Raw genomic sequence first — 23,974 nt, 5'->3', positions numbered from 1 at the left:
ATGTGAACAACATAGGCAATGTCTGGTCGAGTGACAGTAAGATACACAAGACTGCCAACCAATTGGCGATAAATAGTGGCATCAGGGAGTGGTGTGCCATCTAGAGAAGTGAGTCGAGTGGCCGGGTCAAGGGGGGCGAATGTAGTCTTGTTGTCGATGATACCAGCACGAGTAAGCAAATCAGAGGCATACTTAGCTTGAGTGAGATAGTAGCCATCAGATGTAGATGAGATCTCAAGACCTAAGAAGTAGTTTACCGCACCCAAATCTTTCATCTCAAATTGCTTGCTCAATATCATCGCCAATAATAATCATGTCATCAACATAAAGAAGAAGAAGAATTATTCCATGTGCAGACTTTCGGATAAAAAGTGCTGAATCATATTGGCTAGAAGAGAATCCAAAGGTCTGAATAGTAGTGCTGAATTTTGCAAACCAAGCACATGGAGCTTGCTTGAGACCGTAGAGAGCACGATTAAGTTTACACACTTTATTCGGAGGATGATCATACCCGAGAGGAGGCCGCATATAAACTTCTTCAATAAGATTGCCATTGAGAAATGCATTTTTAACATCCATCTGATTTAAGCTCCACTTGCGTACTGTAGCAACCGCAAGTAAACTCCGAACAAAGGTGAGACGAGCCACAGGAGCAAAGGTCTCTTCATAGTCAATACCATATTGTTGCGTAAAACCCTTAGCCACCAATTGGGCTTTATAGCGATCAATAGAGCCATCAGAGTGAGTCTTGATTTTGTATACCCATTTAGAGCCAATGACACTTTTGCCAGGAGGGAGATCAACCATATCCCATGTGTGGGTTTCAGCCAAAGCTTGCAACTCATCTTTCATTGCTTGTTGCCAAAGCGGATTAGTACTAGCCTCACGATAATAGTGAGGTTCGTAATGGGAAAGAATAGCAAAAAAACAATGATAATCATGAAGATGAACAGGTAGCTCTCTTACCTTATCAGAGTGACAAGGAGAGGGTGCAACATCCTGATCAATAGGCAAAGGTGTATCAGAGGGCTCTTGAGAAGGGCTAAAATGGAAAGGCTCAGGGAGAGAGGAGCCAGAAGGCGCAGGAGCAGGATCTTCAAACAAAACAGGTGCCTCAGGATTGACTGTATGTGTTAGCTCAAAAGAATCTATATCAAGCTCACCAAATAACAAGTCTACCGAAGGATCAGTGAAAAAAGATGAAGTATGGAGTGATGGTAAGTGAAATTTAGACATAGAAGAAAACATCTTATGCTCCCAAAATATGACATGACGAGAAATACGAAGACGCTTAGAATATGGATCCCAACATCTATACCCTTTGTGTTCAATCCCATAACCTAAGAAACAACAAAGACGAGCCCGAGGTTCTAGCTTTGTACGCTCATGAGGTTGAAGCAAGACAAAACAAGCACACCCAAATACTTTGAGAAGACTATAGGCTGGCATAATGCCATAAAGACGTTCATAGGGTGACTGATTACCAATAATAGGAGATGGGACACGGTTAATGGTATAAACAGTAGTAAGAGCAGCTTCACCCCAAAAACGTTCTAGGCAAGAGGAAGATATAAGAAGAGCACGAACAGTATCAAGAATGTGTCTGTGCTTACGCTCAGCACGACCATTTTGTTGAGAGGTGCCAGGACATGACCGATGAGGTATGGTTCCATTTTAACGTAGAAAGTTCAAAAAAGATGTTTTCCTGTATTCCATGGCGTTATCAGCACGAAAGACTTTAATAGGACGAGAAAATTGAGTTTCGACCATCTTTGCAAAATCATAGTAAATCTGTGGTAACTCTGACCAATTTTGCGTGAGATAAAGCCATGTAAAACGGGAATAATCATCTACAAAGATAACAAAATATTTGGATCTTCCCATGGTAGCATTGGGAGAAAGTCCCCATACATCAGAGTGAACTAAGTCAAATGGAGCGGAAGAGACAAAATCACTTTTGGTAAAAGGCAGTGCTGGTTGTTTAGCTAGTTGACAAGAAAGACAATCAACATGTTCATCTTTAACCGATCCTAAATGACCACTCGAAATTAACATTCGTAGTCGACCAAAAGAAGCATGACCTAACCGGGAATGCCAAACACCAAGAGAAGTTGATGGATTTGTGGTAATAGAACACTGAAAACTACTCACAGGACGAGTGGGAGAAGTTGGAACAATAGATTGAGCAATGGAGGCCATTTGGGATGGAATGTGAAGATTGATGAGCTCATACAGATGTCCAATTTTACGGCCTATCCCAAGAGTTTGTCTTGTTCGAGGATCCTGTACCTGGCAACCGGGAAGAAAAGGTGATAGTGAGACCAAATTCACATAGTTGACCAATTGAAATGAGGTTCAAGGCAAGGTTTGGAACCAAGTAAACATCAGAGAGAGACATGTTAGGAGTAGAAACATGGCCGACATGAGTAACATGCATCGTAGATCCATCAGTAGTATGGATGGCTGGGGTACGGGAATCAGTAGATTTTGTGGAAAAAATATTAGGATCAAATGTCATGTGATTGCAACATGCAGAATCAAAGTACCAGGAAGATGTACCTGAGGCGGTAGACAAAACGGTGGAAGAATGCATACCAGATTTGGGGAGAAGACCAGATTTGGATAGAATATGTGTAAATACCGATGGAAGGTCGCTTTTATTAAACCGTGTAGATGATGGGTATTGCTTGAGACCTTCTAAGATGCAATGAACATACAGTGTTATGTCAAAATGCTCCATAGTAGAGAAACAGTTAGCTCCGAAGCAAGATTGCAGAAACCGTGAGTTGAATCTGGAAACGAGTTGGACAACTTAGAAAATGATATGGTGATAAATGACGATTATGATGATGATGATATGGCTATGCAAGGATTAGGAGTATATTTTTCTGGTGGTAGAACGTAAGATTGTGGTTGGGCAATCAAGAATATAGGATTTGACTTTGGTGTACCAGCGACACGTGAGAGTCGATGGGGGAATTGATTTGTGAGCAACTGCCGACAGGAAAAAAAAAATATGACAGTGACTGTGGAGAGGCTAGGTCAAGAACTGTAGCTCTGATACCATGTAAACTATAAGAGAGGAAAGATTGTATTGAATTCGACAATGAAACTGTACAATGAGGTCCCTATTTATACAAGGCGAGGGAACCTAACTATGGAAAGAAAATCAACCTAATTACAATCAAATCATAATCAATTACAATAAAAATGAATCCAGAGAATCATATAATATCATAATCAAATCAAGATATGATTACGATATTTATATGATTTGATATTCTAACAACCTATTGCCAATTGGTTTTAGGTTGGAACCCTCTAAGAAATCTATCATGGTATCAGAGCTAGGTCTTGGGTGGCCTCACCTCGTGTGGTCAAGTCTCTATCGCCCAAGTTAATCACCTCACCTCATCAATTCATACTTATTCATACGTCCACGTGCATCCGGACTGCATGTGAGGGGTCGCCCGAGTAAAATCTTCTAGTTTCCTCAATTCGTACCTCCACGTGCATCCAGGCTGAACGTGAGGGGGAGTGTTAAAACTTGTCCCACATCGCTCATCTAAGCCACGCAAGCTTGGTTAATAAAATCTAGATGTTACTCCACCTATTGTCAATTGGTTTTAGGTTGGAATCCTCCAAGAAATCTAACAGGTAGTACAAAAATAGCCAATACTTGGTTCCAAAATAATGTCTATATTAGTTTGCCGCTTACATATTGATAGTTGGATTGCTATTTGATGACTACTAGATCATATATTCACAATAACTCAAATACCCTTGATGGTGAAGCATAAACAGCGATTCTTTGATTGTGAGTATCATGTTTTGCTTAGTTGAGACTCGTTGTTGTTTGAAATCACTTATAGTATTTGCATTGGACAACTAACTTTGCATGCCAAAATACTAACATAATAATTGGCATAACATTAATTCAATGGGTTAACTTTACAATACCTGGTTAAGATAGCGGCGATGTCCACCAACAAGAAACCACGAACTTCATATGGTGATCTTCCACAGGCATACCATTATTCGAATCTTAGACTCCCAAATTGCGTGTTTACAATCCACGAATACAATCTTTTAAACAATACAGGCATACCATTATTCGCTCCCAATTTGCGTGTTTACAATCCACGAATACGATCTTTTGAACAATAGTCAGCCAGATAACTCTGTTGAAAACTCTGTTCAAAAGGCACCTAGCTCAGCTTCAAAAGCTAAATCCCCGTGCAAAAAAAGCCGCAAGCAGCTCTTTGCAGATGAAAGTGCCAACAATTCAATAGATGAGGATAGTCTTCCACTCACAATTGCTTTTGGGAAGAAGAAGAAAGACTGACAATCAGGCACATATACCTAGAGTTTTGAATGGGTTCAACTGTTACAGCCAACTGGTTACAAAATATCCCAAGTGATGCAACTACCTTTCGGTTATGTTTAATTGTTGCAAGACATAATTAGCTCTAAACTTATTGCTTCTATATCTAGCAGCATATTAAGGAATAAATAATCTATTATGAATTACTTGATGACAGTAAGTTTAAACAATCTATTATGAAATTAATCAATTGTTCCGCACATGGTCAGTTAATCAAGCTGCAGTTGTTTTGAAAGATTGATGAAACAATCTATTATGAATTGCTTGATGACAGTAAGTTTAGACATTCTGCTCAATGACAAGCCCTAGATTTACTGCATAGCTAAAATTGTATGTTTGTATATGCTATGTCTTCTAAGGTTCCGCTAATACATTCAAAGTTTAAATTGTGTACTTTCTTATTCTAAATCTATTTTCCTAATATATCCAATGCTGAAACATCAAGGTTTCCCTACTTTTACTCAACTACCCATTTTGACCAAATGTTATGCAATTCACAAATTCACAATCAAAATTACAAAGTAAAAACTTGGGATTATAACATAATTCACGATAGGACTATTTGCCCACGCTCTTAATTCCCACTCTGCGTTCCCGCTTTGATGAGTTTGCTATAGAAAGCCAAAAGCAAGACCAGCATTAATGATGGCTAAAATTTTGAAAGAATCAAATGATGATATCGGAGATGCAATTTAAGTGCATACTTGTCTAAATGTTAACACACAAATGGTTCAATTTTGTGTTCCTGTTGTAGGTGTTGGTTGAGGTTCAAGTTCTCTATTGAGTTTTGCCAATCTTGGGTTTAGCTTTCGAAGGATTAGTGTCTTCAGAAGTTAGAAAAAATGGAGGAAACTGGCTGGGCTTGTTCAATGAAGCTTTTTTTCAATGTAAAAAATGTCTGCATAGATACAAAGTAATGTGTATTTTTTGATATGCAGGTAAGGACTCATTTTTCCAAATGCATTAGGTAACAAGATCAGTTTACAACTATGATAATTCCAGCTACAAAGTTGAGTGCAACACACTGAATCTTACCCCACGCTGTTGCAGATTTTCTAATGCAGCCTTCCTTGGTTTCAAGGCATAAACTTTCTCCACATAAAAGCTAATCTTGTGAGGTCTTTGTTCCTTTTGTAACTGCAGTAGTACATCATAGAAATGACATTAATGCACTGTTTCGTAATTCTGACTGATCACAGAAAGATGCAACGCTGATTTTACTTGAAGATTTGCCAATATAGTATGCTTACCTCATTACACCTAGAGTGCTAGATCTTCCTCATCTCAAAACAAAATCCGAGACTATGAAAAACACTAAAATTAGACACTATTTAATCATAACTTGCAATTGGTAGAATTAAACCATACCTAGGAATGATTGGATTATATCTTGTCGAATTCCAATGATATACGTCTATAAATGGTTGTGCATTGTTTATTATTTTCACTGACCATAGAGCAATGCAAAAAAAATTTGTACTTGAAAGATTTGCAAGTATAGTACTCTTATCTCATCAAGTGTAAATTGCTAAATATGTTTTTTCAAGCGAAGATTACATTTATGAGATGAGCAAGTATATGGTACTTCAAAGATTAGGTGAAATGTTTACAAAATAAGATAACACTAAACTATAATACTATTTCATTAAGTAAAACAGAGCATCTAGAAGTTTAAAAGTAAAATTAACAGGAATTCGAACAACTTAGAATTTAACGAAAAGACTTGAATTAGCAGCGTAGCATCTCTATCAAACTCCCTATACTGCTATGCTGCTGTTTTTAGTTCCACAATTGGTTCAAGCTATTCAACAAACACAACAAAGGAAAACATATTCAGAGTTTTACTACATGAACTCTCGAAACTGTGTTTTCTTTTATTTGAAATTTGGTTTCTCATTTAAAGTTAAGTACATCGAAACGCTCCAAATGCAATTGTATTTAAAGTTACTGGCTAAAGTAAGCTATGTGTTTGAGTTTTGATTAATGTGCATAAAAATCTAATTAAGTGCGTGCTGCTTCTATACTTAAACTCGTATTTATGAACTTGTTGATCTGGTTTGCTATACATCAGCAGTAAATGCAAATGTAGTAGCCAAACCACAAGACCTACGATTTCTTGTGACTTTTATCATGATTTAAAAGCCAAATAGAATTCAAATACCTTAACATGGGCTTCATCTTCCAGGTTGAAAACTTCTTGTCCATCGACCTCGGTCATTGTGTAATGGCATCTAGCTTATGCACTGAACGGACAAAACATTAGTACTCTAGAACCAAGAGAAATTGAGTATCCGAAGGTGATTTTTGAATCATCAAAGTAGCCACCGCTATCACTGTCAAGTCACGCAATTAATTTGACCTTCAAGTCCCTGAAAAACTTAGTCCCATAGCGGGTTGTTCCTTTAAATTAAGTCATAACTTTTTTGCAGCGCCAATATGATTTTCGCTAGGCGTATTCATGAATCTAGAAAACAAATTAGCTCTCTCTTCGATAGCCACATGATAACTTAAAAGTTTAACAATCATGGATATTAAGATTGATGATTTCATTCCACATTCTAAGGTTATTGAATGTTTTTTGAAGAAATACCCACGTATATATGTATAGTGTGGAAAACAAACAGCATCGTTGATAGTAAAACTGAGCGTGGAATATTTTTTATCTGCATGCGTTGTCCATGTAATAAATCTGTTATGTTGCAGAGCAAGAGGAAGGAAATTGCTGGGTCTAAACGCTCAAAGCTGTAAGTCTATTATTTCCAATAGATCAAATACCTTTACATGGGCTTCATCTTCCAGGTTGAAAACTACTCGTCCATCTACCTCGACCATTGTATAATGGCATCTAGCTTGTATAATTTTTTTAGAATTAATATTTTTGTACCAAGTCAATTCATATAATAGATAGGAAACAAACAATCAAATTCAGAAGGAGCACTAACGAAGCTAAAAGTAGATAAAACCAAGAAAACATTAACGCACATGCATGCATTCAATATTTCTCTTTTTTTGGATCTAAACCAAACCAAACCAGCCGACCCCAATTGATTGGGACATAAGGCTCAAAATTACTTTTACGGCTAAAATCTAAAGCTAACAATGGAGGTTTTACTTTTACCAATATCGTGATACCAATCTAAAAAGTATCCAATCTTGAAACAGCAATATCCTCTTAGAACAAGCAATATGCCCAACTGAGGACCAAGCCTAGTAGTATAGAACCAAGACAAAGTGGGGAAGGGGTGTTGATCCTTCATTAGACAAATCCAACCACGCCAACACACTGACACATACGAGCGCTGGCACACCTGCGCATATCGAAGTAAAGAGTACCACTGAAAAATTCCAGCAATTCATAGATTGCATGAGAGAGATGAACAAGCTCTTGGTACATTTCAAGACCCCAAAATAGATTAATACAAGCATACTCTCTTTCTCTAACCCCCACCTTCTCCTGGGTTGCAACTCAAATTTGTGTTTTCAACACAAGCCTTTATTCAAAACAACTAAGCTAAGCAATCATGGCTAACAAAGAAAAACATAATGCAAAAATATCAAGTACCAAGCCTAGTGTAGGCCAAGAAAGTGCAAGACAGACTATTGTTGGTTTAGTAGGTATAGCCCTTGACAAACATGCCCTTTTTTGCATCATCACTCTCGCCATCAGCAGAGTAGCTTCCAAGCTGAGCTAAGGAGTTTGCTTTTGCACGACTCAAAAGAGCCTCTTGTGCAGCTTCAATGTTCTCAGGATGTCCTTGCCAGGTCTTGAGCACAGTGTTCTGCAATGCACGTGCATAAGAGAAGGAAACATGCCAAGGGTTGGGACTTTGATTCATCGCGTTTAAATTCAATGTTGCCTCCATTTCAGATTGTCCTCCCGACAAAAACTACAAAGTAGACAAGGAAGTTAACTCAGAATGCACTTACAATTGGATATCAACTAGCATAGAACTGTAAACAGAATTTGGCCCCATTGTTTGCACCTCAGAAAGGAACACTTATTTAGCCTTGACAAAGCTAGCTTGAAAAAATGCATGTAAAACCCAGATTTTTTGAAGTAAACTTTTTGGCTTATTTTGAGATTTTTAAGCAAGAAACATGAAAAGTGGAACTGAACACCCTTTTTTAAGTACACCTACTTAAAATGGCATGCGGGTTCAAATCTTAAGCTAAATAAGATGCAAATAAGCGGAGACAAATTTGTAGATAGCATCCAAATAGTAATAGCATATGAAGTGCAACAGAAAGGATGAAAACTTAAGAAGTTAATGGAGCTATTAACATCATGTCATCATCTGTGGCCTAGCTAGTATTCATCAAGTTTACAGCTTTTATTCTAAATTTATTCTTAAGAAAATAAAAGTCAAAGTTAATGCGTATTAACCAAACAGTTTCCAGTCAAACATTTTTTGTTTACAAAACCATAGTAGATTGTGTTGAGAAGAATCAGAACTCAACTTGTAAAAAAGCTCTAGTAGCAAAAATAAAGGAAAAAGTAATGAAGCCAGTAATGGATAGGGCAATTGTACCATGATTCCAGGAACGGCAGGAGGTACTCTCCTCTTGAGCATGGTGAGTGTATATTTGGCAATGGTTTCTGGAGAAGCTCTTTCCTTGTGCTCAGCCCCTGGGGTAACCATGCTGGGCTTAAGTAGGATACCTTCAAAAATAACGTTGTTCTCTGCCAAGTAGTAGAAGACTTCTGCCCAAACCCGCTCTGCCACCTCAAGTGTCCTCTCAATAGGGTGATCACCATCAAGAAGAATCTCAGGTTCCACTATAGGCACAAGACCATTGTCCTACATGAGAAATAAGACGAGAAAATTGTAAGAAACTAATACAAGAAGGTAAAGAAAAGAAAGTGAACAATTGAGGCTGAACAATTGAGGCACCGAACAAAATTGTACTGAACACTCTAATATGTTGATGAAACAAATTGGTGCAAAGATTAGAGTCTTGTTGCAGAAAACTTCTGTGAAACTATCAAAGTTGAAATACTGGAACACTAGAAAAATTGAGAATTTTGTCACAAGCCACTACTATGAAAAATATAAGCATGAGGGCACCCTCACTTCACGTCTTCAAGAGCTAGCTTTTGGGGTTGAGTTCTACCCCCCAAGACCGTGTAACATGGTGTCAGAGCCATATGCTAAGGGTGGGTAGGGTGCGTGTCCCTGGCCTACACATGGCAGCTACTGCCGAGTGAGCACATTGCGCGTAAGGGAGGGTGTGAAGCGAAGTCCCACATCGCCTGGGTACCAAAGTAATATGAAGTATATAAGCGCGAGGGCACCCTCACGTCAATAGCTAGCCTTCATTACGTGAGGACACCCTCACCTCAAGAGCTAGCTTTTGAGGTTGAGTTCTTCCCAGGACCATGTAACATGGTATCATAGCCGGGTATGCCAAGGATAGGTAGGGCGTGTGTCTCTGGCCTGCAGCATCAAATGCTGCCGAGTGAGCACGTTGGGCGTGAGGGAGAGTGTGAAGCAAAGTCCCACATCGCTTGGGTATCAAAGTAATATGAAAAAAATAAGCGTGAGGGCACCCTCACTTCAAAAGCTAGCTTTTGGGATTGAGTTCTATCCAAGACCCTGTAACAAGTACAATCAAGAACGAGGAGATCACTGCTGAATGTGATTAGTACTTGAATGAAGATATGATTTTTAGAAACAGCAGACAATATTGTATGCCACAACGTACAATATTCTCACTGGTTTGTCCACTGCAAGAAATATCTTAACTTATCCAAAAAGAGGAGACAAACTACTACCGAGTGTGAATTTGACATGCATATTTATGCATACTTTGGAGGGACTGCTTTCACCATCACCTTGAAACCATCTGAGCAAATATTAGACAAAGTTGATCTTGAACAGATTTCTTTTTCTTTTTTTTTTTGCATAAGTAAACGTATTTCATTTTGTTTGTCAAGTTTGTTTAGACTACTCTTTGTAAATGCGAGAAGCATGCGAGGAGCCAAATGTATGTTGGAACCTACAAGTCGAGACAAAGCATGGACTTCACTCAATCATCTCTATTTCTTTAAACAAGGGGGGAATATAACTTGGACAAAATAGTTCAATGTTCCAGGTCCTTAGGTTCTAAGCAAGCAACAGACAAAATTAATATTAAGAAAAGTCGTTGGGATTGCTTATTTACTTATCTTGTTTGTTGGTTCTATTAATAAGCAATTAAGCAACCAGCCCTCACCAAACAAGCTTATTTTCTAATTGCTTAGCAAACCCAACAGGCCCTTAATGCAGGTGAACTTTCAGTTATTAACATTAAGAAGTTTTGAAAAGCATCTATCATGTCAAAATCCATAAAAGCATTTACCGAATACCAAATAGTCATTGTTTAGAGGTACCAAATCGTCGCTCGGTAACTTTGATTTTGTAAGAGCATTCACAGTGGTATAATCAAAACAAAAAGGTTTATAAGATTAGCAACATTTGCTCAAAAAGAGCTCACATTGGAATAACCAAACTTAGAAATATCTTAGCAACTCATCAAATTTTGGCCCTTGGATAATCAAAACTACCAACCTTTTGCCAATAATCAAATTTAATTGTCTTCACATTTCCTTAATCAAGTACACCATCATTACACAAAAACCTTATTTCTTCCATTTTCAACATGTTTATAACAAAAATACTTTTAAAAACAGTTTTTATTTTTTTGCAAAAATAGTTTTTGTACATATTCTTTTTTATTAAAACTGTTTTTCCCAAATTTTTTTTTAAACAGTTTTTTTATTAAAACTTTTTTTTCAAAAACTGTTCTTTTGAAAAAAAAAAAAACTTTTTCTATTCAAAAACTGTTTTTTCTTTTTAACTTTTTCCCGAAAACTGTTTTTTTTTTAATCAAAGTTTTCAAAAAACTATTTTCTCTTTTTCTGATAACCTATTTTTATTAGTTTGAAAACTATTTTAAAAAAATTGTTTTCTATGTCACAATTTCTAGATTTTTATAAGTTAAAAAGTTGATGTGGCAAGTTTTGGTTATTCAATTTTGATTGCACCATTGTGGACCTCTACATTGCTAACCTTAGCAACCTCCTAAATGGATAACCAAAAGATGATGTGGCAACTTTTGATTATTCCACTGTGAATGCTCTAATACATAAGTACACTCTTAATTCCCTGTGACAACGCATTTCTAAAGTCTGTACAACCTTTAATTACAGTGGTTGTGCACACAGAAAGTCATTGACATCATACTCAAAATCACTGGCTTATATGGAAAAACAATATAACCAAAAGAAATCAAACAACAGGCCCCATCACACCTCGGCTGAAGTGCATACTTTGTGAGCCGAACTATACAGCTGGCTTAAGCACTTGCCTTTTGCAACAATTTTGGGTACTTGGGAGAATGTGTTATTCAATAACTTTGCCGGGTTAAAATCTACACATACTTGGCTAAAGTGTGCACTTTGTGAGCCGAACAGCACGGCGGGCTTAAGGGCACGCTTTTTGCATTAGTGGTTGGGACTTAGGAGAATGCATTATTCAGTAACTTTGCCAGGCCATAGTCTAGATTCTCCCTGAAATTAATATAATATTATATATATATATGACCAACAAACTCTCCATAGAATTACCTTTCCGATCTAATTTCTTAGTTTTCCATTTAATATCTTGACCCTGAAAAGCTAGATCAACCTCCTTCTTTCCCTTTGGACAAGAAAAACCAGAGACCGTTTATGCCAATATCCTCATATTTAACGCCACTAGACACGGATTAACGCCATCAACACACACACACACAGACCTGAGAAATGCTAGCATAACGTGCAAGCCCCCACGCAGCTTCTTTCACAGCTAAAGCAGAAGGACCACAAGGGATGCTGACAACAGTGCGCCTGTGAACTCATAAATAAAGCATAAGCCATTATGCGTACTTTCCCACCTCAATTAAAAGTACTATTCTTTTCTAAAAGAAAATCCACCAAGTCTTAGAGGAAGCGAAGTTTGCAAAACCTTTAAATAGCTTACCACTTAGCAAAGCGAGCACCTTGCTTATAGTATTCAGCGGATCTAGAAGCCAGTCCATCTAATCCCTGGCACCAAGATTCATTGTTGGACCCTGGTAGGGGAACTAAACCCTGGAAACACGAATAAGAAATGGTTACAAAGAATACAAAAGAATATAAAGAAGGCTAAGCAATAATATAGTACAACTTTGCAACTATTTGATCGCACTGGAGAGAATACCTTATCGACTTTGATGCCAGGTACGATTTTCTCCTCACGCAAGCAATCGACAAACTTCTTCCCATCTGTGGTTGACTGGTAAAGTGTCTCCTCAAAAAGAATTGCACCAGAAATATATTTACCCAGGCCAGGAGTTGTCAGCAAAAGCTGTCTATAAGCCTGCCTGTTGACTTCAGTATTGTCCAGGCCAATAGATGATAACCTCTTCCCACAGGTAGCATTTGATTCATCAATGGCAAGGATTCCGTGACCGGGAGATGCAATAGATTTCTATACCGTCAACAAAGAAAACCAATAAGCATGGAACTAGGCATGACAATTTGATAGGGGTGACCAAACACTTAAAATAATTTAGATTTTATAGGTATGAGCAGATGATAAGCTATTTAGCACCCAATATTGTATAATCTTAGTGCTTAAGTCATCCATTATATAGTGTCTAAGTACATATAGTTGATAGTTTACAATGATATTGCACATAAGGTAGTTTCCTAAGTGTTTCAGGTAATTCAATGTTAGCAAGACGAATCTGAGAGTGTCGTTGGCTCCCGAGAGTAGCCAAGGTCATGAGAGGCCAAGGAGGTCCCTTGGCGGGTCCTAAACGTCAATTTGGAGAAGTGGCAAAAATTCGAAGAGTAGCAAAAAAGGATTGAAGTTGAACTGAACCAGTGGACGGGTCCAGCAAAAGCACTGGACAGGTCCAGCAAAATTTTTACAACAAAGCAGAAGGTTTATGGATGGGTCCAGCAAAAATGCTGTACATGTCCATCCGAACTACACATTTGACTTAGTCCTCTAGGTTTTGATTGGGTATTTGGGGCTCTATATAAACGTACTTTTTTGATATTTTGGACACATTCCTAGCACTCCATTCTCTCTACCTCCCTTAGCTCTCTCATTTGGTTCCTAGCTTAGTTTGGAAGTTTGTACTTCATAATTCTGGCTTGCTCTTCATGAGGTCTTGTTAAAGGTACTTCTAGTTTGTGATTTCCATCTTCAATTAAGTTGTAAGGGTTGCTCTTGTAAACAAGATTCCTTCTGTAAGGGGGAAAAATCCGCTTAGTAGTGTTTTAAAGCCTGTTGAGATCAACACACTTGCCTTCTTGCCGGAACCCTAGTTTTGCAAAACAAGACACCGTGAGCTCACCACCTTTGCCTCTCATTGGTAAAGGCCCTCTGATGCCAAAGTCAATATTTCGTACTCACAAAACCCTAATTCACAGTAGGTTAAATAACAAATGACAGCATACCTTACTTCGTGGGTGTTACCTCTTATTTATAGAGGTAGACTTACTTGTTCCCCAAGTAGACTTGCTGCCCAAGGATTCCTTCCACATTAGGAATCCTTGCCCACATGGAATTCCCTCCCATATGATAACTCAATCTCAATCCCCATAATCATGGGATACTTTCCTATCATGTAGGATCCTTATTCTAGGACCTTCTAGAACATTATACCACCACACCACTTAAGGCGGTTCAATTAGGGTTTATCTTGTGCACATTATGGTGCACGCTAACCGCTGTGCACCTACATCACTTGTTAGGCTAACTCATCGAACAACATCACATGCTCGGCCATACCAACAAGCACCTTTATGTGGTGCAGCCGACCAGTTCAGCGTCACAGCCTAGCAACCTCACGTGTCTCTTATACGCTATGGAGAACACTAACCACAGTGCACATGCATCATCTGTTCAGCAACATGCCTAGCAACCTCAGGTGTTGTGTACGTGTTCGACATCATCTCCTAGCACCTAGGGCTATAAACGAGCCGAGCTCGGCTTGTTTACTAAACGAGCCAAAAACTTGAACTCGAGCCCCGTTCGAGCCTTAACGAGCCAAGCCCTTAACAAGCCAAGCTTAGTCATTTATTAAACGAGCCTCTTTAATTGAGTCAAGCCTCCCTTAACGAGTCGAGCTTTGTCGAATGAGCTGAGCTTAACCCGAGTGTTAACGAACCAAGCCGAGCTCGCAAGCTACTCGGTTTGTTTACAGCCCTACTAGCACCCTAACTTGGTGCCGCCTACCAGGGCACCTATTAGGCATTATCGCCTAGTGCCCTCACATGGTGCTGCCTACCAACGCACCTGATAGGCATCATCGCCTAGCACGCTCACAGGATGACGCCGGCATCATCGCCTAACACGCTCATGGTACCGCCTACCAGGGCACCTGTTGGGCATCATCGCCTAGAACCCTCACATGGTGTCAACTAGCAGGCACATGTTAGGCGTGCACCCTCACGTGGTGCTCCCATGCGGTCATGTGTTATGCAGATGCTCGGGCTGTATTTCCTCTGTTTGAGAAAATCCCTCTTCACCTTCTTTAGAATTATCATTTGAATTAAGTTTGAAGTTTTAATTTAGTCTTTGTTTTAAGTTTTAAAACATAAAGATTGAGGTTCGCAAACTAATCAGCTGTTTCTCACACCAAACTCAAATCTTAGTTTAGTCTTGGTTGTGGAATCCTTTGAGATTGACGGTATGAGCGTCTTTGGCCAGTTGTGCCATATATATCTCCTAAGAGCATCTTCAACAGGAGATGTCAAAGCTGAGGTGGACAAATTAACCATCACTTTTGGCATCAACTCACCTTCCAACCCATATGCCTTTACTCTTGCCAAAGCTGACATGGCTTTTGCATGAACCTCCCGCCTGCCAATTTTTGCAACTTGATCTCCCCTGCCAAATTTCAAATGGTAACTGTGGAAAGTTCAAAAACTTTCGTTCAAAGAAAAAATCAACTATTGGGAAGTTCAAAACTTTGGCATAAGGGTTGGAGAAGAGCCTTCAATGTCACATAAGAGATGCCAATGTAGAGAACCGTGTCTAAGTTTATTTATTTAATATTTTCTTAATGTGAAATGTGTTATTTTAAATACTTTAAATTATACGAGCCTTGGATTTTTATTTTTTTTCCCTTTTTTGAATATAGTTGTGCAGGTGCATGTGTAGGCATTTACTTGACCGTGTTCGAATTCATTGGTCCTTTGATTGAGTGTGTTGGGAGACTCCCATGTGTTGTGTAATTAATGTTAGAAATTTTTAGAGCTAATTACTTGTTTAAGTGTTAGTTGAGGGGCTCTAGTGCAAGAAGTTATAACATGCAAGTAGTAGGTCATAATCTAGAGACTTGAAGGGGGAAGGGTGTAATTCTTTTACACCTTAAAACCTTTTGGCCGAGAGAACAATTAGTGTTCTCTGTTTCCTTTTTTTCTTTCTTTCCATTCCAGTGCCGTTCTCCTCTCTCCTCTCTCTCTCTCTCTCTCTCTCTCTCTCTCTCTCTCTCTCTCTCGCACACACACACAACCAAATCATCTTGCACCTTCTTTTGCTTGGGTATTTTGCGTCTACATCAAGAACTTGGAGGGATCAAGGGATTTCAAGCTTGTGGGCTTTCCTTCATCACCATCTCACTCATCTCTCTTGTGTGCTAGCATTTGAGGTAAGGTTTTCTACTAGATACCTTAAAAAAATGCAAGTATTGTGTTTGAGAATTGATTGTTTTCATGTATTTAAGTAAGTTGATCTATGGAAGAAAAGCCCTAATTTGAGTGGTTGTGTAAATTTCATATTTTTAGATGTATATTGAAATTGATGGATTTAGTGTTTGATTGGGTGTGGAGAAAATATTATGCCTAGGGAATTTGTGGTGTCTAATATTGGCTTATGTTTATTTGGATTGATAATGGATATACTAGTTTAGGGTACTTGGATTAATTGTTTGCATTTTGTGAAGAGCACATTAATTTTTTTGTGTTTGGTATGGATTACCTCTTGTTGACATAATTGATGAATATTTTTGAGGGGTAGAATTGAAAAAGTATAGACACTTGTATATCTATGTTTAGTGCTTCTTGGATTTGAAAGTAAAGATTAAGATTTGTGTTGATACAAGTTGTTTTTACTTATTGGAATTGATTTGGGATTGATACTTGTTATTTGGGCTAGTGAGCCATGTATTGGCGGTTGACTTGGCCATTTTATGCTCGTTGTGTAGCCAGAAACATATGGATAATGAGTTATCCGTCGGTGTATAGTCCGTAAACCCGCACGGGATAAGGTACCCCATAGGCCTTTGGGTTAGTAGCTCATAAATTTGGATGATTTAGGGACCTAAACAGTCACCTAGGATTGGTACACAACTGTGATAACTTGGACCTTGGTTTTATGTGCTCTTATTTTCTTGTACTTAGTTTAATGTGTTGACTTATTTTATGTTTGAAGAATCTTGGTTTCATCTTTTCGAGCTTAATTATATTCATTAAGAATTATGTCTAGCTAGCATGAAATTCAAGTTAAAAAATAGGGGAATTTGGGCATGAAAGTTCATATTTTCAAACTCGTCACTTGCATCTTCTAGTTTCTCGTAGATTATGTGTGGGCGGTCGTGCTCACCCCTACCTTACAGGCTCAAAAGGCAAGGATACGCTTTGATGGACTCGGTGAAGGAGATGTCTTTTGTGCTTTGGCGAGTCGATCTTTGTGATATTTTGTTGGGTCTTGAAGGCTATCTTTTGACTATGTGTATATGTTTTTGACTTTGGGAATGTAATGATAAATGTTAAACTCTCCTCTAGAAATGCTTGCTATGTCTTTTAGGCAAAGAAAAAGGAAAACTTGTACCTCCTTTTGTCATTGGAGTTGTATGGTTTAAGTGGTGTTTTGGTGCCTTGGTGGCTAATAAAAAAAAAAAAAAAATGAAATATTTGGAAGTGGATAGCTTTTCATGCTTCTTTTAAATTGGTTAGACTTATAATTCATTGCATGATATAGTGAAAAGAAAATTGTTTTTAGTTATTTGGCAAAATTATTTATTTTATCGAGGTTAAAATCACATTGCCGACTTATTATAAAGCGGGGCGCGACAGCCAAAATGCCACATATGCCTTAAAAAAAAATTTGACATCTTCAATTTGAAGTCAAGTGTTGGAGATGCTCACTCTAAGACCAATTTTCCTTAATATAAACAACAACAACAGAACTCATGTAGTCCCCAATCATTGTGGGAATGGGCAGAGGAAGATTGGAGACAGACCTAACCTTTGGCAATATTCACAAAGTGGCTGCTCTCAGAATACCACTGATTCACTGAAATAGTGGCCCCCCTATAGCTGTTTTGCTACAGAACTATGCCCCAAACCAAAGCCAAATGGCATCAGAGAGGGCAGGCCTAGAGACCCAATTCAATTTCTATGCACATGTTTCAATTAGTTTTTAGCCTTTCCTTGGCAAGTCCTTCGGTTTTAGGTTGGGGTGATGGCGGAATTTTTTCGGACCGATTTTCGGGGGTTTTCGGTCCGTTAGTTTTTGTAACCGATTTTCGGGGGTTTTCAGTCCGTCAGTTTTTGTAACACCCCTATTGGTTCGAGCCTTTTGTTTAATACTTGCAAATTCGTAGTTGTTAGCATAAGTTAGTAAGTCGTCGTTCGAAAATGGTTTTGCTACCTATAGCTAAAAACCCTAATAGCCCGATAAAGCCTTCACTCCAAAAATCCCGCTCCATGTGGAGGTCTTACCAAGTTATTTTGCGACTTTTGCGACTGACAACCAAAGCCCTATGCTTCAGGCTGTTCACCCAGAATTACAAGGTAAAGTAATACTCAACCCATTTAAGTATTCCTCTAACCAATACAAAAAGTAGGGTTATGGTCATGTAGTTCAACCTGAGGTTTCTGGAATATTTTTTTATAGGAATGGGAGCAAATTGGATAAAGGACTGTATAACAGCAATGTTCCCCTTACTCCGAGAATTGAGAGAGTGCAAACAGTATAATCTTCAAAAATACATTTTTTGGGGAAAAAAATAAGATATTCAGGAACTTGGGAAAATCTTTGGTTCCAAGTAAAGAGTAAGACATCTTTCAGACAATATGGATTTCAAAACACAATTTATCTGATTTAGCAATAGGAAACTTAGGAATCTACAGTAGATGGATTAGATGAAGAAGTGATGCATTTGTAGACTATCCAACATGAAGGTTTTTAGATCACTCCTCTTAAATATTTATTTGAAATCCATCATGTAGAGCTCCCAACTCCCGAATTCCACATGATTATCAAAACTAAATTTGAACTACAATCCCTTCCACATCTATCCAAATGGAACCCAAAGTCTTTCCTTATTTGCCCATTAACTTAGCAGTCATATCTAGATTCCTAGAGAGTCTCCTTTGTTAGAAGTCAAAGACGAAATATCATCAAAATATAAGCAACAAAAGGCAGGCAATTAAGAACATGGAAACGCGGACCCACTACCACCCACACACCATCCCCTCATTAAGAACCTGGATAAATAATTTTAACTCTTACGCTTGATAATAACACAATAGGAGAATGAAGACACTTATTTGATACTTGGAAACAAATTAACCATGATCCATCAGCTTTATAACTTTAAGTATTAACATGATCCACAGAAATTCGCCTGAAAAAACAATGACTTGCGATAAACAGATCCATCAGCTTAAATTTCACCAAACTTCCAATGATATATAACCCGAAAAGGAAAAAGCCAATCACTCAGCCTCAAAGAAAAACATCTAAAAAATTAATAAATTATTAACCACCAACTCATCCGACTAGTTGTTACATAGGAGGCAGTCACTTCATTATCTATATCATCAAAAAATCCCCGACATGTCTCCCAAAGTATTTCAATTATCTGGTGATCTACACAATTTATTAACCACCAACTCGTCTAAATCTTAAGCAGTTAGAGAACAGGTAACTTTATCATCTACATCATCAACATAAAAACATCAACAAGCCCAAAAAATAGCAGGATTTTAAATAATGCACACACGCATGCACGTGCACACACGCATCTAATAATGGTATCAGAACACACATCTAATAATGATTTCATCATCTAAGAACACACACATGTGTACATCAAGATTTTAAATAAGGGTATGGGGACACGTAAGGGTAAGGGCAGCGGCCACGGTGCAACGGTATCGAGATCAAGAGTATTGAACAACGGTTGCACCGGTCGTGAATTTTAAAAACTATTTTGACAAAGAAAATTTCAAAAGTGCCTAAATCACCTGTTGTCGAGTATCGGCCAGCCGTGAACCAATCCGTGAATCGGAAACACACCGAGACGTAACGGAACCAGCCGATACGCATGTGATTTTCCATCTCTAAGGGTATCGAAAAGGCTCAAAAGCCGTTACGTAAACGGCTGATATTCAAATCTGTGGTGTATATACGTAAGAAATTAACAGTATTCGTATAGGGGAGCGGAGAACTCACGGCGGTTTCGACAAGTTCGTGGGAGTAAGCTCCGGCACGGATGACGGCAACATGGCGAGGGGCGGCTAGGCGAGACGATCGTTGATTGAAGGATTGGTGGCCGATCCACGGCGTAGACGATGGGCTTAATTTCACAAAATTGGAACACGCCATTGCTGCGACGAAAAAACAGACGATTCTTGAAAAAGCGCTCTCTCTCTCTCTCTCTCTCTCTCTAAAAGGAAAGACGACTTCAGGAGTATATTGACAGTAATAAGTGAAGAAGACGAGACAAATCTGTTTTTTTTTGTCTTCTCGTGGAGTCCGCCCTTCGCGAGGAAAAGCTCACAAGACGTCAAACATGTGGAACTACCTGATCGAAAAACAAAAACCATGTGGAACTACCAAACAGTCCTTGTCGGAATTTTTGTTTTCCCCAAAATGCCCACAAATCACATCCAACACTCAAAAACAAAAACAAAAAAACTCCAAAACAAAATTTTTTAAAGTGGCGAGATTTCGGGAAAGAACTAGCAAATCGGAACAAAGGGAGTAATTGGTATACCATCAACAATATACGTAAGGGGTTCTTTCGTGCAATTATTGAATCGTGGATGGTATATATGAGGGGTACTTTCGTGAAGTTATTGATCGTGGATGTACTCTTTTAGAGAGGAGAAGCTAAAGGCCGAGCCAATGGGAGGAGAAAAACTCAATGCTAGGTCAATGGCAGAGTTAGAAATTTCATTCAAATGAGACACCTCTTTACAATAAGCTTAAAAATATTGACAGTAAAATATAATAAGAAATACTAAGAACAAAAATTCAAACATTCTCCTTTAGCCACAAAAGCTTGTAAACATAAGCACGCAAGTCTAAATATTCATTTGCTAAATTTTTTTTACAATTGATCCTAACGAGTTTTCATCTTTTGAAAATTCTGCATGATTACTTCGTTAGTAATCCAATTAAAAATATCTTACTCTATGGATACCACCAAGTCATTGTTCAATCATTGATCATTCATGCGATTCTGCAATTGACTGTTCAACTTTTATTTTGAAAAGCTAAACATGTCACACAAAGTAGCAATTCGATATTTGCCTCAATGAAACGAACGTGTAATTCTTGAAGAGATCTAATGATTTGGTTGAAAACCAAAAAAAAACAAAGTAAACAATAAACCCAATATCCAAAAATCTTTGATTTCTCAAACATTTTTTGAGTAAGTGTATTGTGTACACACAACACACAAAAAAAAAAGGTGTAGGTGATAAAAATCAAGAGGACAGGTGACTCTAAACGGTCCTATATTGGCTTCGCCCTTGTGCTAGGTCACATATAGAGGAGATTTCAAATCAGAACCCCAACGACGCCCAATAGATTTCACGGCAGTTTTTTGCTTGAGATTACCAGTTTTTAGGGCTGTTACCATCAATGCATTTACGGGAAGGGTAATTATTAGATTATCGTCTTTAACCATTAAAGCAGTGTTAAAACTTAATTTTTATGGGAACAAAAGAGAGAATCATTTTTGCGACACAGTCAAACAAATGTCTACAACAAAATGGGCCCGCCCTTTATATATATATATATATATATATATATATATATACTAGTGCTAGCTCGTGCCTACGGCACTATACATCCCGGTTGAAAGGGGATGACAGTTGTGTTATTTAGGTGAAAACCATGGGCACTTAACCGGAAAGTGGGATGATGCACTACAGCATTTGGATCAAATGAATCTAAGTCGTTCTAACAATTTGTCCCCACACCCTTCTGTTTTATATAATCTAATAAAACACAATGGTGTGGGGACAAATTGTTAGAATGGCTGAGATTGATTTGATCCAATAGTTGAGAGACATTCTTCCAATTCTATTGAAGTATCCATACTTTTCAACTAAATTACACAATTGCCATGTTTCTTTACTTTCCCAACTCCGTCTCCTCTATGCTTCTCTCTCTTTCTCCGTTGTTCAATTCACCAATGAGAACACAACTCTCACACTGTTCTCTCCCTCCCTCGGTCAAGCTCACACAGTTCACACACTTTCCCCCCCTTGATTTCCCTCCCCCCCCCCCCCCCCCCCCCCCCCCCCCCCCCTCTCTCTCTCTCTCCAAAGCCATAATAATCAAATCTTTCTCTCTCTCTCCAAAGCCATAATAATCAAATCAGGGCATTCCCTCTGGTAATTTTCACCGGCGACAATGAGGTATCACGCTATTGTTTTTCAATCAATTTTTGTATTGATTTTGTTATTTTTTTATGTAGAGGCAATACGCACTTTGTTTCTATTATATGGGGGAAAGTCTTCAATACACACCCCTTTAAGATGTGTACCATATGCACCTATTATGTGGTTCATATTGTGCCACCTCATAAAAAAATTACTTGTAGGACCGATCATTCATAACATTTTATTTCGTATCGTAACTTTTATACTAAAAATTCGTAACTTTTCATCATATGATTCGTAACTTTTGAGTAATACATTCATAACATTTTGGGAATCATAACATTTTAGTGTATTTCAATAAGGGTGCATATGATACACACCCAAACAAGGGGTGTGTATTGTAGCACTTCCCCTATTATGGACCATTTTCCCAGTAAAGATTAAGGTGTGATGTAAGCTGACCATGGGAAAATCAAAATCCTAAATGGGTCGAGCCCAAGAAATGCAATTAAATGGGAAAATAGAGAAAGCATTAGAGAAACCCAATTTTAGACTTGGTCTTATTTTATGTGTCTACAAATCAAAATTCTAAATGGGTCGAGCTATTCCAATCGTGTTTATCTCTTGCAGGAATACCCGATCAAATAAGAGGTCGAGCGTCGGTATTGTTGGTACTCCCTCCATCCTTATTTAATTGTCCACTACAGTTTGCGTGCATTTTTAATGGCTTATATCTCTCAACGTATATTGCTAAAAATATGCAATATGGATATTGTTTGATAGGTCTCAATTTTTTTCTATAAGAAAATGATTTCAAAAATATAAAATATAATATACGTTGAGAGATATAAGTCGTTGAAAATGCACGCAAAACTGTAGTGGACAATTAAATAGGGACGGAAGGAGTATCTATTTCGATCTGCTTCTCAGGCTTGCTTTGTTATTGTTTGTTTTGGTCTCCACACCAAAAAAATGAATTTTGGCAACTATAGCATGAATCAGTTCGAATAGCGTGGCAACTAATTTTAGTTTTTTCCCCTGTTGCTACATTGGTGTTTTTGTTTTTTTATAAGCTAAAGCTGAACACTATTTTTTCTTATGAAAATTTGGTGGACTCCTTTCAAGCTTAGTGTAAAAAAAAAGATAGGGAAGGGTTTTGGAGGGTTTGTCTCAGAGGTTTGAAAAATCTGGTGGGTCCTTATCGATTTGCATTTTTTCCCTACATATGAAACAGTGAGATGACAGAATCTATGAGATTCACTGTATACAAAAACCAATTTTAAAGAGATTGAATTTGTTACTTCACTATATATAGAAGGAGTGCATTTGTCACGGTGTTGTAAAGATCTTTGATGCTGATGGTGTACATTTCTGCTCTATGTTGAGTGTATTTCTACTGCTAATTTGCTTCTCTGTGATATGATGGTGTCTCTACTCATATTTGACAAAATCCCATCTATCTATTGGAAATATGCTTATGTTTGTTGCTGCTTTGGATTTGTTGCTGCTGTTTGCTGTTTGGTTTTAACTTTTTACCTGGTATTTATTGGGACTCCATAAGCAAATTGATAGTTCTTTGTAGCTAGCTTAAAAGTTTATTTGGGGGAGTGCTGTAAGCACGGGTAATTCTCTTTTGTGTTGCTAAGAAGAGGATCACATACTACACACTAATGAATCGATTTAGTGTTTGAGCTGTAAATCTATAAATCTGTATTAAAACTATTATGCGGAAAACAGATATAACAGGATCTTGAATTCAACACATCTCAAGAACAATAAATAGCGTACCTTTGTTGGCCATCGTGATTAGAGAGAACAAACCCCTTAATTAGAAACACCTTAATTCTTGGCTCACCTTCTTCTCTCTGTCTCTACTTTTCTAGAATACCACAGCTCTCTCTGTCTCTACTTTTCTAGAATACCACAGTACTTTAATTGATGGAAAAACC

At 38.0% G+C, this 23,974-nt stretch overlaps 2 protein-coding genes, 1 long non-coding RNA gene and 1 pseudogene across 4 annotated transcripts; all 4 read right to left on the bottom strand.

The window, feature by feature from the left end:
• Positions 1-4,100: 4,100 nt before the first annotated feature.
• Positions 4,101-7,547, bottom strand: LOC131311954 (uncharacterized). Of its 2 annotated transcripts, none has more exons than XM_058339616.1 (3): positions 6,546-7,547; positions 5,420-5,521; positions 4,101-4,362 (listed from the first exon to the last, which is right to left on the bottom strand). In XM_058339616.1, exons 1-3 carry the CDS (start codon positions 6,600-6,602, stop codon positions 4,198-4,200), a joined length of 324 nt encoding a protein of 107 aa, XP_058195599.1. In that variant the 5' UTR covers positions 6,603-7,547; the 3' UTR covers positions 4,101-4,197. The 2 variants fall into 2 exon arrangements, with proteins under 2 accessions (XP_058195599.1, XP_058195600.1); XM_058339617.1 differs by lacking the exon at positions 4,101-4,362 and adding an exon at positions 4,564-4,995.
• Positions 7,548-7,720: 173 nt separating this feature from the next.
• Positions 7,721-20,204, bottom strand: LOC131311953 (fructose-bisphosphate aldolase 3, chloroplastic-like). The gene is made up of 6 exons (XM_058339615.1): positions 19,864-20,204; positions 12,604-12,873; positions 12,385-12,494; positions 12,161-12,251; positions 8,914-9,183; positions 7,721-8,271 (listed from the first exon to the last, which is right to left on the bottom strand). The coding sequence occupies exons 1-6, from the start codon at positions 20,014-20,016 to the stop codon at positions 7,993-7,995; spliced, it is 1,173 nt and encodes a 390-aa protein (XP_058195598.1). The 5' UTR covers positions 20,017-20,204; the 3' UTR covers positions 7,721-7,992.
• LOC131311955 (uncharacterized) lies at positions 9,634-12,154 on the bottom strand. The gene is made up of 2 exons (XR_009195668.1): positions 11,493-12,154; positions 9,634-10,772 (listed from the first exon to the last, which is right to left on the bottom strand). It is a non-coding gene; the product is annotated as an uncharacterized LOC131311955 (long non-coding RNA).
• Positions 17,722-17,822, bottom strand: LOC131312193 (small nucleolar RNA snoR100; annotated as a pseudogene).
• Positions 20,205-23,974: the final 3,770 nt, after the last annotated feature.

The sequence above is a fragment of the Rhododendron vialii genome, chromosome 12a, assembly GCF_030253575.1.
Source record: "Rhododendron vialii isolate Sample 1 chromosome 12a, ASM3025357v1".
In the NCBI taxonomy this organism is placed as follows: domain Eukaryota; kingdom Viridiplantae; phylum Streptophyta; class Magnoliopsida; order Ericales; family Ericaceae; genus Rhododendron; species Rhododendron vialii.
Note: the sequence above shows the minus strand (reverse complement) of the source record. Positions and strands in the feature narration are given on the sequence as shown.

What these genes read in the sequence shown, in the direction of transcription:
- LOC131311954 (XM_058339616.1), bottom strand. Translation starts at nt 6,602, where the DNA reads ATGACCGAGGTCGATGGACAAGAAGTTTTCAACCTGGAAGATGAAGCC. An exon ending in AAGATGAAGCCCATGTTAAG is followed by an intron (nt 5,522 to 6,545) that starts GTATTTGAATTC and finishes GTACTACTGCAG; the next exon opens with TTACAAAAGGAACAAAGACC. An exon ending in AAAATCTGCAACAGCGTGGG is followed by an intron (nt 4,363 to 5,419) that starts GTAAGATTCAGT and finishes TCAAAACTCTAG; the next exon opens with GTATATGTGCCTGATTGTCA.
- LOC131311953 (XM_058339615.1), bottom strand. Translation starts at nt 20,016, where the DNA reads ATGGCGTGTTCCAATTTTGTGAAATTAAGCCCATCGTCTACGCCGTGG. An exon ending in CTGGCATCAAAGTCGATAAG is followed by an intron (nt 12,495 to 12,603) that starts GTATTCTCTCCA and finishes TCGTGTTTCCAG; the next exon opens with GGTTTAGTTCCCCTACCAGG. An exon ending in GGTGCTCGCTTTGCTAAGTG is followed by an intron (nt 12,252 to 12,384) that starts GTAAGCTATTTA and finishes ATGAGTTCACAG; the next exon opens with GCGCACTGTTGTCAGCATCC.